Source organism: Euprymna scolopes, chromosome 10 (assembly GCF_053919585.1).
Source record: "Euprymna scolopes isolate OS-2025 chromosome 10, ASM5391958v1, whole genome shotgun sequence".
Taxonomy (NCBI): domain Eukaryota; kingdom Metazoa; phylum Mollusca; class Cephalopoda; order Sepiida; family Sepiolidae; genus Euprymna; species Euprymna scolopes.
Window position 1 is genome coordinate 118,257,696 of NC_136491.1, and position 16,028 is coordinate 118,273,723.

At 33.2% G+C, this 16,028-nt stretch overlaps 1 protein-coding gene across 3 annotated transcripts in view; it reads right to left on the minus strand.

Annotated features, from left to right (window-relative positions):
• The window catches only part of LOC145286240 (nuclear receptor subfamily 2 group E member 1-like), a 103,555-nt gene that overhangs the window by 10,782 nt on the left and 76,745 nt on the right, over positions 1–16,028 (minus strand). For all 3 annotated transcript variants that reach the window (XM_080135058.1, XM_080135059.1, XM_080135060.1), the window contains 3 exons: positions 4,344–4,567; positions 2,954–3,185; positions 363–512 (listed from right to left, as the gene is read on the minus strand). In XM_080135058.1, the coding sequence (XP_079991184.1) occupies positions 363–512; positions 2,954–3,185; positions 4,344–4,567 (606 nt within the window). The remainder of the gene's footprint in view (positions 1–362; positions 513–2,953; positions 3,186–4,343; positions 4,568–16,028) is intronic.

Consider the following 16,028-nt stretch of genomic DNA (forward strand, 5'->3'; position numbering starts at 1 on the left):
CAATGTCGACTCAGGAGATGCGTGGTTGGAGATTGCGCACCTCCTACAAAAAAAAAATTCACGCGCAGGCACCCCTTCGTGGGTATCCATAGTCTGCTAAAGACCGAAGGAGCCCTGTGTGGGGGGGGGATATAAACTACATGATATTTCATAAAATAAAATACTGTGGAAATAGGATGTGTGGAAAAAGACAAAAAGAAAATAATTAAATACAGGAATTAATCATCCAAAACAAGAGCTTTATCGGTTTCGTTCAGAGAAGTTTCTTTTCTGAAAGCGTCCGTTGATTCGAAAAATAACAAAATAAAAATTGGTAAAGCTCTTGTTTATTGTCTCAAGAAGTATGGTTTTATAAGACTAACCAGTTTTGAATATGACGATCCCTTTCAGACATGCGTACTCAGTCGGGTCCACCATAAGGGCTTTGAATTTGGAGATGATGTCTTGGAGAATTCGAATTTCACTCATGATGCTAACTACTTTCTCTGGCGGAGAATGGTCAGCGTTGATTCCTGTAAATATAAAACAAATGTATAGACATAAAATAATTTAAATAACATGTATTTCTAGATTACACATTTTTCAAGATTCTAACCTTTCAAGTTTTTGTGCTTTCATATATATATATATATATATATATATATATATATATATATATACTGGTTGCATATACCCGACTTTGACAGGTCTAAACATATTGATTGGGGGAGGGATGGATTAGTCATATACTTTTTAAAATACACCGAATATCTTAACTTGTTACGAATGTTGAATAAAGGGAAGCATAAAACTCATCCATCTTGGTTTATGAAAATCAACATTATAATGGGAAATAACTCTCATAGCGTAAATAAATAAGCTTACTTCCGGTTTTAAACACAGTTGTTGGAAGCTATTAATTGAAAATAAATTAAATAAATTAACTTGAAATAATATATCTAAATAGAAGAATTAAAACGATTCTATTACAAACAAAATCGAGCTAATTATTAAAATAGAGTTTCTTTAATGTATAATATGCAAATGAAGGTATTTATTGAATGTTGCTTTCTTTCGATTATATAATATATATAGAAATACTGGAATAAAAGTGAATATAAGTTCATTTTCAATATGAAAAATAATTTCTGAAACCGTGCATATAAATTAAATTGTGAACAAACGAACAAATAAACAAACATAATAGAATACGACTTCATTATAAAGCAATACTGAAACAAGGACGAACGCCTGGACGATCCCAAACTTTTTTTTTATTATCAAGATTTTTTATATGTATATATATATATATATATATATATATACACACTCCTATAATTTTTGTTGTTTTTTGTGTGTGTATTGATATTCATATTAAAAACCCTATTTCTATTAGTATTTAAAAAGACAATACAACTTTGTTTTATATGGCTCGTTGAATTGCATTTATCTGCAAAAGATCTAGCTAATTTGCATATTCTTTTAAACATTCATTTTAATTAATTTCCTGGGGGGTCGGTTTCCTTATGGAATGATCATCTTTAGTAAACTATTACGTATAATTATATTCATACAGATATTCTACATGATTTATCCTTATGCAATATTTGCGTAAAAAGATTATAGTAAACACAAAATCTTTCTAGATATATATTCATGTATGCGCATATATTTTTGATTAAAAAATTCTTACTTAACTCTTCCGTAACTTTTTCGTCTACAGACATGAAGGTTCATATACAGGGTATCTGAGCCCATGCAAAACTTGAGGTTTTAGCCGGGGAAAATCGGTGCAAAATGTGAAATTAAACAAATGAAACTTGCCAAGTGAAACGAATATACATACGTGACGTCATAACCATTGGTTCCTGTTTTAATTTTTAGCTTTGCTATAAGCGTTGCCTTCATAGTACAATCATTAACGTGAAAGGAAAAAGTAAATCGTAAGCTAAACGGTTTCGTTTCGATTTTCGGTAGTGGCGCACGAGTCTTTTTTTTTACTTTTTATATAATTATTGTATATTAGGTCCAATTTAAATACGAAATCTGCATTAATCAAAATATCATTTAAGCGTATTTTATGATCGAGCAATGCCGGGCGGCCTACTAATATATATATATATATATATATATATATATATAAAGCTGAATGTGTGTGTACGATCACGAATACGCTCCTATATGGTTGACTATTTTAAAAAACTGATTAGATATAATGATAGATGTATCGAGACACAGGAATGGGTATGTTTGATCCTGCAGAATGCTGGTTCATTAAAATTATGGGGATTGCGTTCGTGCCTGGTCCACAAAGTATAATATAAAAAATTTAAAATTAAAAAAAAAAAAAAAAAACGTTTTGAAGTGTTTCTGACATAGATGTACATAAGAATACTTTGATAAGTATGTTGTAACTTAAATAGGGATGGTCTAATAAAATTGTGGGGTCTGCGTTCGCGCCTGGCCTCCATAGAATGGAAATAGGCACAAACTTTAATAAAGACTTTTCATATCTATCTGCGTAAGTATACTTTGATAATTATGTTTCAGTTTGAAGAAATATGGTATAATAAAATTATGGGGGGGTGTTCGTTCGCGCCTCACTTCCATAGAATGGAAATATGTCACAAAGTTAAACAAGCTTCTTTTAATATAGATCCATAGAATATTGTGATAAGTGTTTCAGTGTGAACAGGTATGGTATAATAAATTATCTATTTTTACTTTCATCATATTTTGCTTTGATTTTGATACCCCCGAATTCGAAGCTATCTCTTTACAACCCTTCCTTTTCATAACCAATCATATTTTCATAGATCAGAGTCCATTTTCTGTAGGCTGTTTTTGAACCCAGTCAACGACGGGTACTTTTGCTTATATATATATATATATATATATATATATATATATATATATATAAAATGAAAGCTCACTGACTCCTGGATATGAAAATGTAGAGTTTCCAATATCTCACCTGCCGAAAGTAACAACGGTCCAGATTCCAATGGCATTTGAAACTGTGCGGCTCCAAGAACGAACAGTTCTCGCCAACCTTCTTCTAAGAGAAGGATTTGATCGAGTGAAGGTAAATTTAGAAATGCTGGGATGCTTTTCACCCATTTCACGCTCATGAAAAGAAGACGGGCCGCTGCTTCACAAATGGCTTCCGGATTGTTAAAATAAGACTGCATTATTTCGTGAGGGTACTATGGAGAAGAAATTCAAAGAAAATCACAACATGAATAAAGGTCAACAAAAATTATAAATTAAAAAAAAAAAGAGTGGATTCTTGCAATACACAAAAACATGGGTAGACGAAAACATTGGCTTGTACTCCGCAAATCGTCATGCCAAAAAGCATGTGTGTGTGTGTGTGTAGGGAAGATTGTGGAAAGTCAGCTTATTTAATATTTGAATATCATTTTTACTAGATTTTTAGCCCGTTAAAAATGGACAAGTTATATCCTGTTGACTTAGGATGGGTGGTTAATATCCAATTTATGGTTGAATATTGTTAAATTTGTGCTTCTATATGCATTAAATACTCATCCCTATTAATCCCTAACTTTGCATCGAACGGAACTCATAATTCTTAGTTCGCTGCACCTTATAAATTTCGCCCATACCAGTAAGTTTCCGGCAAATGTAGGACGGACATATAAGAAAACAGACAGACGAAGAGCAATATAGTATAAATTATTATTATTATTGTTGTTGTAGTCGATCTATCTGGATAAATTCTGCAGTCTAAAGTCATAGTTGTTAACGTAAGTATATATGTAATAGGCAGTTTCTCACTTTCTAAGCCTCGTTTTGATTTACTCGCCTCTTACCTTTCCCAAATCTGGGCAAATTCCGTGGTGCTAAGACAAAGTTTATAACGTTAGTAAGTAGATATGTATCGAAATCGATATTAATATAAAAATTATTCTTTTATGTCTTAACATGCATATAACACCAATAATTGGAATAACTTAGAATTTTTTATTTACTGTTTATTTTAGATTTGTACTAGTTTCAACACATCACGTCCAAGTTGTGAAAAGAAGCGAACCTGTCGACCATTCACTAGTGCAGCATTTATCCCATTCATAATCAGCTTGCGGCGGTACGTGATAAATTTATAGAACTCTTATTATTATATAAGTATTACATTTATAAAAATATTAAATACGTAATACATTTATAGAACTATTTTATTGTACAAGTAATACATTTATAGAAACATTTTTATTATATACGTAATACATTTTTAGAACTATTTTTATTGTATACATATTTATGTATATTTATAGAACTCCTATATACGTAATACATTTATAGAAATCTTATATACGCAATACGTTTATAGATATCTTATTCACCTTTGGGGTTGGTTGGCAAATGATTCCGTTCGTGATCTGTGGTTGTTCGACTGCGCTGACCGTAATTCCATCGTTCATGTGCTCGAATGGCACCAAACCAGGCAAAAAATGATTTCGGAATGGGTTGGATGGTATCGTAGATGCCAACTCGCTCGTTTCCTTGAGGTACATCGCCACCTGGCGTCGTATCGTGGAATTGCGGGGTCCTCGCTCGTGTTGTACAGCTAGAAAGAGAAGAAAATGATTTATTTTACAACCAAGACGACTCAAGACAATAACAACACAGTTGAAATGCCTTTTTTATATATAAAAAATAAGGTAAAGCCTGGAAGAGTTGTCATCTTAATAGATGATGTTTATAGACAATTGAAGTGAAATCTATGGTTAAAACAAAACGCACAGAAGATTTATAGATTTAGAATTGACAAGTTATCGCAAATTAATGAAGCCCTTTCTTTAAATACGGTCTTAAAAATATTCTTTGTCTATTTTGAAAGGGGGGGACACGCCGTGTGCAGTTCAATCAAACGCATGACATTTCCAAGATCAACTGACAACTGACCAAGAATTGTTTTATAAAAAGTAGATTTGAAGAAAAAGAAACACACAAAGATCGGCAGCTCAAAGTCACGTGGCCAAACATTTGTCGTCTGTTTTACTTTTCTTTGAATATTTTATTTTCATTGATTGAAGCCAATGAAAAATAAATTTTATATGCCATTAGCAAGTGGAAAGAAATATTGGTTAGTTATTATTAGGGCTGTGACAACAGCATATTATTTTCATTGTTTTGACTCTTGACGTATATATCATTTCATTGTTTTGACTCTTAACGTATATATCCGTTAATATCTTATGTTTTCATATAGACTCGGTTGATTGACCGTGTCTTACTGTCGGATATATACTTGAGAGTCAAAATAATGAAAAGAATATTCTGTTGTCACAGCCCTAATCATTACACATCCGGTAGGAAAATAAACATTCATTTAAATGTCAACAACAAAATAAAGTTTGACGAGAATTCGGAAAGAAATATTCGATGTTGTCGGATTCCTGTATTTTAGAACTCGTCAATTTGGACAGGGCCGGTTGTAGTAGCCCTATTTGGTTGGCCAATACAATTTACTTTGACCAATCATTAAACACTTTCTTTCAGAATTAAACAAAACAAAGTCCAATTCTCTTTCTCTTTGTTCCAACGTTGCGATATAAAAAAAAGGCATACTTTCACAAGTATTTTCATACTTAAACGGACAGTATAAGATAAATGTGTCTTTTAATTACGCCTCAAACACACTGTTTGCAAGACATTATAATCACTTTGTGTCTGTTTTACCGGACGCAACTACGATGTTAGTTTTCGAGCATGAAAGCTTCCATGATCTGGGGCACCACATTTGCGGATACACTTTTCCATAGATTCATTGGATCAGCTCCGCTATCGGTCCAGATTTATCGACAGCAGGCAAGCTGAGCAGTACAAAATACATAAATATCGAGCTTTGACGGATAAATTTCTTTTCGTTTCGCATATCTTTAAAGACGTAAGGCGTACACGATTCGAACACATTTATTGAACTATTTTTGCCTCCATATAATTTCAGTTTGCTGCCAACCATTCCTCGGTGTGTAACATAGCGCGGATGCCCGGATGTAAATGCATGCGAAGTGATGTCACCGGTGGTGAAAAATTGACTATAAAAAGAGAAAGAGAACGACCACGAGAGAGAAAAGATAATGTTAGAGATCTCGTGAGTAACATGGAAAACGTTCTAGATTACGTGGATGACGTAACGGCTGTACCAATGAGAACATAAATGTTGTTACTACAAAGAAAAAACGAGTTGGAGTTATTTCCTATTCTTTGTCTCCTTTGCGACTCAACATGGACACAACCTGTGTTGGTCCACGGACAACGTTGCAGATGCGTTCCACAGTTGCATTTATTCTGCATTTTATATACTTTAATCTTAACCATAACCAGACATATGTCTACCCAGAACTAAGTGAGGAGGTTTTTTTGTAAATACTTTTTGCAAAACTTATTTTACCATTTGTGGCTTAGCTTTGCTACAAAAGACCCGAATTTCTAATTTAAAAAAAAAAATGGAAATTCTACAAATGCTGAATTTTTTTATTACAATAAAATTACATTCAAATTAAAAAAGTCGAACTGCAAATTAAAAAAAAAAAACATTTACATCATACACGTTACGTTCGTGTTACACGTTCTAAAAAAATGTTAAGCGTTTAAACTTTAAAATAACATCTGAACATTAAATTGAAACTTGAAAAATGGGCGTGTAAAAAATACTAAAAAAAAATCAAACTCATTTTATTTAATGTTCCAATTTTGTTTTTAATTTTGGATTCTAGATGATTTAAATCTGTGACTGTGAATTAATTCATCTAAAAATCATGACAGTTCTTCGAGAGATATCGTTGACGATATGCGGTTTGTATTCAAAAGTTAAAGTAAAAGATAATTTGGATAAATCCGGAAAACCGCAAACATGGAGAAGTTGGGTATTTGCGGACGCGGTTTTATGCGGAGGGGTATGGCTGTGTTTTTGCACCCGCGTGATGTCCACGCGACCAGGCACGCACAACATGGCGATCGCAACTTTCAGTTCTGCTTTTGCCCTTTTTCTTCTTCCGTTATGAATCTCTTTATATTTTTTAAGAGCAGGGAGTCGAAATGCGAACGCACACAGACTTACACGTGCATGATAATGACTAGGAAGAAGGGGAAAAACTTAAGCTCTCGTTATAGAAGAAGGAGGAAGAGAAAGAGAAAGCGCTTACAAAAATATACAAATAAATTGACATATGCGCAGATAAGCGCCTATACTGCATAAAAAAATCATTTGTCTTTGACCTATCCTCCAAAAATGTCACCTAAGGAATCGTTAATAAAATTCCAAATCCTTCATCCAATCCAACCATTTTCGATGCAAATAAGTTTCAGTCTATGCCTAACTTGCCCAGTAAGTAACAGTCTTCGTTTTATCGCAGTTTAATTATACGTGGGGGCAATTTGATAATCCTCTCATCAGTAGTAGGTGTGATCTTAAGATTCAGTGAGTGTGAAGCTCATTTAACTTATATTTCTTTATCTGAAAAAAAAAGGGATATAAAAACCATCTTCATATATTTCTGGACTGCAAAGTATCATCCCAGCCCAAACCAGAGCAATGCAAAGATAGGAGTGCTTTGGAGTTATTGGCAATGTTGCATACCGTATCCAAATGTGCTTATCATTGAATACCGATAAAGCAAAGACTGTTGGACATTCATTATTAAACCTTGATGGATAACTCGGGTTTAAACTGAAGTTTATTTGTAACATGTTATGGCTGGACTTCAGAAAAAAAAATTGTAAATTTTAATAATGATCCATGGGTGCCATCTTCTACGTGAGGTCCGCCTATCAAATTCCACAACCAGCGGCAACCGTAACTTCCTGCACTGATGATTCTGGAAGTAAGAAACACTAGTTTATCTCAAGAATTTCTAGAATCAGGTCCTTACAAGAGGGACTAGTTGAAGGTTGCCAACATCAATAAGTTAAAGTGGTGTTACGGAAGTGATTGGATTCGATCTTTGCACACCTAAGTGGTCAGTCCATGGTTTTATGCACATTGCCACCGCCACCCCCAATTTCCCTGTAATCCTTTATTTTACTATTATTTATGAATTTGTCTCAAAATGTTTGGCAATATTGGTTCTACTGTCAGTTTTATGATTAGGAACCTGTCCTGGGACAAATATTCCGACTAGCGATGAACGCATAAGAGAAAACAATTTAAAGTCGAGACACACACACACACAGTATATATATATATATATATATATATATAACTTATTCATTTTGGGGATGAGAAGAGACGTTAGCTGCTGACAGCCAACTCTGGTCAGTTAACAATCGTTTCATTAAAAAAAGAAAAGAGGGTTATACGCAGCCAAAAATCAACACAATGCCATGCATAGATGAAACGTAAGCGGGTATTGAAAAGGTTGTTGACGCAGCTGCCGGGCCCCTAGTGGGCAAAATGCGACATTGGTGCGTTGTGGACAGCGAGCTAAGTCCTCTTGCTTTGCTTGCGACCAGTGCTTGCGGCTGGCTTCGTTCGACCGCTAACAATAATGGTGGATCTTTGCTTGATTTCACAGTGATTCCTTTCTCTTTAACTTTTCTTTTTTTCGAATCGCCCTTTTCTTTTAGTTTTTTTTATTTTCTTTTTTAATATTCAGACCCTTTTTTATTTATTGTTCTATTATTCTGTGTATTCACGCTTAGGATTTTAGTCAACGTACTCATCACTTTGAATTTTAAAAAAATAATGTATAAAACTATAATGACCAAATAACAAAAAGCCAAAATTTAAGATCAGGAGGCTGGATTAATGTTCATTTTTTTTTTTTTTTACTAACTAGTTTTCTCACTTGCTATTGCTTCGAAAAGTTTATATTTGAAATTCCTGAAACAAAAATTTTGAATAAATATTTCGTATTATTTGGATTAATCGAACTACTATTCTTATTGAGATATTTATTTGCACAACATTTCGGACGATGTAACCTCCAGCCTTCTTCATGTGTATAAGTCGGCATGTTTAATATTGAGAAAGGGAGGCAACTCTATACTTCCGAGGTTTCGTATTTAGGTCCTAGTTGATAGTAAAATTAAAAATAAAAATCAATAAAAATTATCGGTTAAATTCAAGCAAGGTTCCCTGCAGGCCTGTGAGGCTAAAATAAAAAATATCTTATACATAATATTCCAAGAATTTTTTTTCAATAAATCTTATTGGTAAATTACAAAACTTTTTCAGAATATTCTGTATTGGGTACATTTTTTTTACGATGTTTGATTTTAGTTTGACTCGCTGCTATCGCCGAGGGATTTTGCTTGAATCTAACAAATTATCAAGCAAAACCACTGTAAGATATTATTTCTAATAATTTCATAAAAAAGGTCAACTGTAATAAACATTTCATTCATAACTTTGTTGTAAACACGAAATGAAACTTGGCATATACTTGAATAGTTCAACATAAACTTCATATTTAGTATTACTAATAATAAGGATGAGATATTATTTCTTTGTGTTTGTTCGCGATACTCTTTAAATGAATTCAATTATTTTTATGCAAGTGAATTTTTACCTAAATGCGAGTTGGGAATAATTTTCCGTTTTACCAATTTGGTACTCCCAAATGGGGAGCGGCATATATATTGTTTTTAAAATATAATTATCCACTAGCACGTGTTTCGTCGTCTACGACTCCGAGTGGCTGAATCTAGCGAGATTCGAAATCGAGACCCATGGAAAGAAACCTAAACCTCTACCACTGTTCCATAGTTCCCTTATTATTTGTTCCAACAAATAATAAGGGAATATTTTTTCTATATAAGAGAAAGAATCTTTTTTATTATTATTATCAGCTATTATTAAGAAAAGGTTTCCACCTTTTATCATAAAAAACGTAAATTATAATTATTTTTCTTTTGTTTTTATTATTACCAACCATTATTATAATTACTAGACGTTTTAGTCCGTTAAAACGAGCAATTTATGGCTTGTTGGCTTAGAATGAATGTCAAACCTATCGTTTAATATGATTAAATTTGTGCTCATTATTTTTTTACATTAAATACTAATCTCTATTAATCACTAACTGTGCATTGAACGGATACCATAATATTTACTTCACTGCTACTTATAACAAATATCAGTGCAAAATTTCAGTCAGATCGGCTCAGTAGTTTCCAATAAAAGTTGAACAGACAGAGACAAACAGATAGGCGAGGATAAACATTATGTAGAAGCCTTCTCTCCCTGTTTGTTCATGAAATGAAATTTAAATCCGTGATTATTGGACCGAGGCGGACACACGTACGTTGGTATTTATTCTAGAGATCGTTACACTACAATTGTTGTCGAAAAGGACTTAGGCTGGTCGATTATTTCGTTATTTCTAGAATTTTCTAAAATCGGCTTATTAATTTTTCACATAATTTTTCATGAAGTTGTGAACATTGCACTATGTAGATTTTCAACTATAGTTGAATATCAAATATGTCTATGCGACGAAAATGGCGTATTGGTATGCGGAGTACTCGTGTAGCGATATTAGATTCAGGTGTAAAAACAATGTAAAAGCGGTATTTTCCACATCAGGTTAAAGTAAGCAGGGGAATAGAAAATTTTATTAAGTTAAGTAGTAGAATTATAGCTGACGTGTAATAGAAGTTACGTGATGAGAAGGTACGTACAATAATGCAAGAATAATTCTCTCTCTATCTCTCTTTTGGGGGTTCAACGCCAATGCTATTAATAGTTGTAAAAAAAAACCGATTCTCAGAGCAAATCATTAGTTATCTGCTGTCTTTTTATTTACTACATGAAGACAGCTACAGTAAAAAGGTAGCTTAATTAGCGGATCTATCGCCAGTCAAAGGTGATAAACTGACTTCTTGAAAGATCACTTATTGGATCTTGACACCTCAGGCTGTTATTGTTCCATCGGTGTGGTTAATGACATGGTTGTTTTCCACGTCTTTATATGGGCTTGATTATTAGATGGGTCTTATTCTACGCACCGTAGAAACTACGTGTGAGACACTATCATATGCTTCTTTGTAATCTATCCATATCATACTTAAGTTTCTGTCTCTTAGTACAGTCTTCAATTGTGATTTTCTGGTTTAAAATGTATATGTACAGTATAGATATGTAAATTATATCTCAAAGTCATTGTAAGAAAATTTATATGAAAACCGAAGTAGCCTGACAAAATTGTGGTTTTAAAAATAATCATTTCGTCAAATTGGACGAACAATTGAAAAATAAAATATAGCTAAGGGAGATAAGCGAGGATATTGCCATATTAATGGAGTCAAGAGGGAAGGTTGGACTGAGGAAGTAAAAGAAAGGTTAATATAATGAGAAAATGGAAACTTTACAAAGGGTTAGGGAAAAGAAATGTATCAAAGACAGAAGGGAGTACAAATTATACATAAAAACGTAATAGAAAACAAACTATGCACAATAAAGTAAAAGAGGGCGAGAGAAAAGTGTCGAGAAGATAAAGAGTAGATGTTTATGGATAAGTGGGAGGGGGTTGAAATCAAAGGAATAGTGGGAGGTAAGAGAAAAAAGATCCAACGTATAAAGTGTTCTGTAGTGGCTGCATTCGATGAGACGTAGGTACCCCTCAACTTAGAAAAGGTCAGAGGTTATAAATGCCTTTAAAGAAATAGATTTTTTTAAAAGATTAGCATAAGGAATCACTTCAAGAATATTCCTAAGATACATCCTTCCAAATTGTGCGGTTAGTAATGGACGTTCAGCTTCAAACGTAGGCGTGATAAACCGACGAAAATGCTTTTTCGGGCGCCAAAGGAATAGACCAACGTAAATATGATTGGACGCACCTACAATAAGTTGCGTCCATTAAATCTCACGTTTAATGATGACAATGTGATTTCAGATACGCGTCCCTATATTTCTATAAGAGATTTTGAGTCCGTGTGTATTATAAGTGGATATTTAATAATCAAAGTAATGTATTTTTAGTATAAACGCTATCATGTACTTACTTGACATGTCGAAATTAGTAAAAAAAATACTTATAAAAATGACGAAAAATGATAAAGGATAAAATCTGCTAAAACTATTTTTACAAAAAATATAAAAACATTGTTATTGTATATCTACCATTTTTTAATTTGAAATGGCGGAATTTAACTGAAAGTAAGGGAGATAAGTCAATTTCTTATGCATAATAAAAACTTTTGAATGCATTAAAGTAAAATCATTTTAAAAATCATGTTATAGAAAAAAAAATCACATATCAAAGTCGTAATGTAATAAATAACATGGACGAAATAAATTGTGTAACAATATATATATATATATATATATATATATATATACACACATATATATATATATATATATATATATATGGTACTTAAAGAATTAGAAATATTTTGTCAAGGTGATAGACTAAAGTTACCTCCCTTAGATTCAGATCTCTTCAAAATTAACAGATACGATACAACTGTATTATTCGATAATTTTTTACTTGTCATAATTTTTCGGTCAATGTGCAGTAGAGTATAACTAAAAACTTACTTTTAAAATGTTCTCATGAGTATTCGGGTCTGTTTTGAACGAATATCACATTTAGAATTGTCGCCGACAAGAAGTTTTCATTATATTTATAATCCAATATATTCCCTATTTTTTTCACTAATGGCCATGTTTGTTTTTGCACACACTCAATTTTTGCGGGTGTACGAAAATAAACATGACCACCAGTTAAAACAATAAGGAATACATTGGATAATAAAGATCTTGATATTGTCGATAATTTTAAATGTGATATTTGTTCAAATATATCTGAAATACACTTTTCAACGTGAATCTTTTAGTTGGTATTATTTTTTACCAATCTTTCTACTTGATCAATGTATTGCTTTTATTTTATATTATTTTTTTTTAGATATCCACTTTAGAGAGCACACAGACTGTCCATCAGTCTGTCAAGCTTTAGTTTTAAATAGTACGGGTGGTCTGACACGACATACACAAATTATATTTTAAACGTAAACCTGACAGGCGAACGAAATATTTTTCAAACTATGACGCTTGAGACAGACCTACCGAAAAACAAAGACTCTTATAGTTCTCAGTGGACGTATCTGGAAAAAAAAAGATCTCCTGGATTTTTCCTACGTTCTTTTTCGGAAAATTCAACTGTTTTCTTCATTATAAATTCACGGTCAGTCAAACCTGTTTTCTATCGTTTTCATTTGCCCTTTTCTTCAGAAAAAATAGAAAAGAAAACGATCCTTCTTAACCTTCCCACCCCCCTCGTTTATCCGTGGGGCAAAATCGACTCAGTTCCTTCCCGTCCCCACAAAGAGATGAGAAAGTCGGCCATATTTGCTCTTTAGAGATTGGCGGCAGTTTTGTTTTTTTTTGTTTTTTTTTTCTTCTTGTCAAGCCACGAAAATGCCCTCGGGTTTTGCTGTTAGATGGACAAAGGCTCCCAAAACAAGCAGATAATTGTGCACAACCACATCGACAATAACAAAACAAGAATATAAATGCTTAAAAAAAAATTTAAAAAAATAAAATAAAGGGAGAGGGAGGGGGTAATAGACGCAATTAACTTTAGCGCCAACAGTCAATTCATTTCAAATCTCTACTTCATTCGTCAGCCATCTTTTTTTTTTTGTTCTTTTTCTTTTCCAACATGCAACTTGCGCAGTGGCGGATTGATTTCCATTTTACCCATTAACGTTTCAGTTTTAAGGTAACAAAAGCACTTCCGCGCCGGGAAAGAAATCCTCATTAGATAAATATGATTTCTGGGTGAACCGATTCTTCTTCATACGCACCCACACACAGGAAGGTGATGGCGGCTCAATAGTCGACAACATTGACTTACAATCTGGCTGTGCCAAGTTCGAATCCAGTTCGTTCCACAGAAACACTTTCATTTGGGAACGTTAGCAACCTTCCCGTGGTTCTTCGCGTATATCTTCTTATAATGGAAAGATATTAAGGAAACAAAATGCCAACGAACTCATTATGAATTGTGCTCAACATACAAAACACACACAAAAAAAATATTAATAACAAAACAATATAATAAAACTAGCCGGGTTACCTGTCGTTGCCAAGGATCCAGAATAAGAAAATAAAAACGTTAACAAATGTAACATCTTTTAATCTCCCGTCCTCTCTACCTCATTCTCTTTGAGCAATGATTAAATCTAATAGAAAGGAAAAGAAAATTATAACGTCATCAACAGCCGATTGTTTAACGCAGTTTCAGTATTATTTTCCGAACAATTCCCAGTAAGCACCTAAGATTTTTTTTTTCTGAGCCCCCATGCATATTTTCAATTACTTTTTCTCTAAACCCTCCACATGAGCTACGCCGGGTAGATAGCTGTTTATAAATAGTTTAACAGCTTTTAGATTAAGGTAAACGTTATTACTGCATAGAATAGTAATTAGTTATCCGTTACGTGTGTTGGTGACCTTTCTTGATCCAACCCTCACTCCAAACCAAATGAACGTTCGACCGATAAACATTTAGTTAACGAACCAACCAGAGCGATTCCAATTAATTAGGGCTATGACAACAGATAATTCTTTTCATTGTTTTTACTCTCTTAGTGTGTATCCGTTGATATCTTATATGCTTTTATATAGAGTGGTGTGGTTCTCGATTGATTAACTGTGCCTAACTGTGTCGGATAATATATACTCGAGAATCAAAACCATGAAAAGAATATGTTTTCATAGGCCTAGTAATAAGAAATACGGTAGGACCTCGGGATACCGTGTCCTAGTATAGATTTTCAGGTTACGATGTGGAATACGATGTTTTCCCGGGTCTTGGTTATGGTATTTACCCCGCCTTACGGTATCATTTATAATGTTATTTGATTATATACATGTGTATTATATACTTGACTGTATTTTGTTACTAATTGTCAATGCCGTATCCCGGGGGTCTACCGTAGAGTAAAAAAAAAAAACCAAAAAAAACACGCGCCTTTTCTAACTTCGGAACGCAACCATATTTAGGTATTACGGGAAGTAACAAAGTGAAGACCAAGTCTGATAACTACCCCGAACTACCTTAGAATAGGTTGTTTTTTTTTTTTTTGGTGGGGGGAGGGTCACTAACATAATATAGTTAACATTTTGTTATGTTCATTTCTTTTTCTTATTGTTATTTTTCTTTATTTTTTAAGGTTTAGTAATATTCCATCCTCATCATTCCGCACTTGTTATTTTTATGTTTATGCATATATGTTTGATTTTTTATACAAGAAAAAAAAAAAGAATTCTATTTTTTGGTTTGTAAATAAATAAAGTTTGTTTTTGTAAATAAAATCTTGAAGAACGTTTATTTATTTGGGGATATTTTAAATAATTTGGGCACACAGAACGAATGAGATATCAAAGTGAGTAAAAAAAACTAGCTAAGAGAATAGACAAAGTGGATGACCCATAACCCACATCCTCCCATTTGGTTTCATACCAAATGGGTTTAAGGATCCCCCCCCCCATTCTTTATATAAAATTTTAATAAAGTGTTGTATAAAAAAAATAGGGGGTCCTTAGCAATAAATAAATAAAACCTACATTTGACTACACTGCCATCTAAAATGAATTCGGAAAAAAATAATTGCGCGCAAAGAAGAGAGAGGGAGGGAGGGGGTTGTTTGTTTGTATATAACTCCATATCTTCCCGTTTTTGTTTTTTTGTTGTTGTTTTTTTGTTTTGTTTTTTTCTACGACCTGGAAAACTCGAGCGACATTTGTTTCAGCTAATATTTATTGTTAACTCACTGCAACCACTTTATGTTTTGTGCCAGCAATCATAGGTGAAAGGCATTTACCGAACAATAGTCCCCGTTTGTAAGCTCGAATCAATAACAGTGTGAAACGGTTGGACCATTTTACATGGCTCGTATCGATATTCTTTCGATTCTACGCTCGCTTTTGCTGCATAAACTGTTTATGTCAGTCAAATTGCAAATGGTGGAATCTCTTTCGTTGGCAACAATTGGAGTGCGCGCTGCTAAAAAGGTAGAACGCTTTCGCCGGAAATGACGAATCAAGTTGTTGGTTACAACAAGGATCG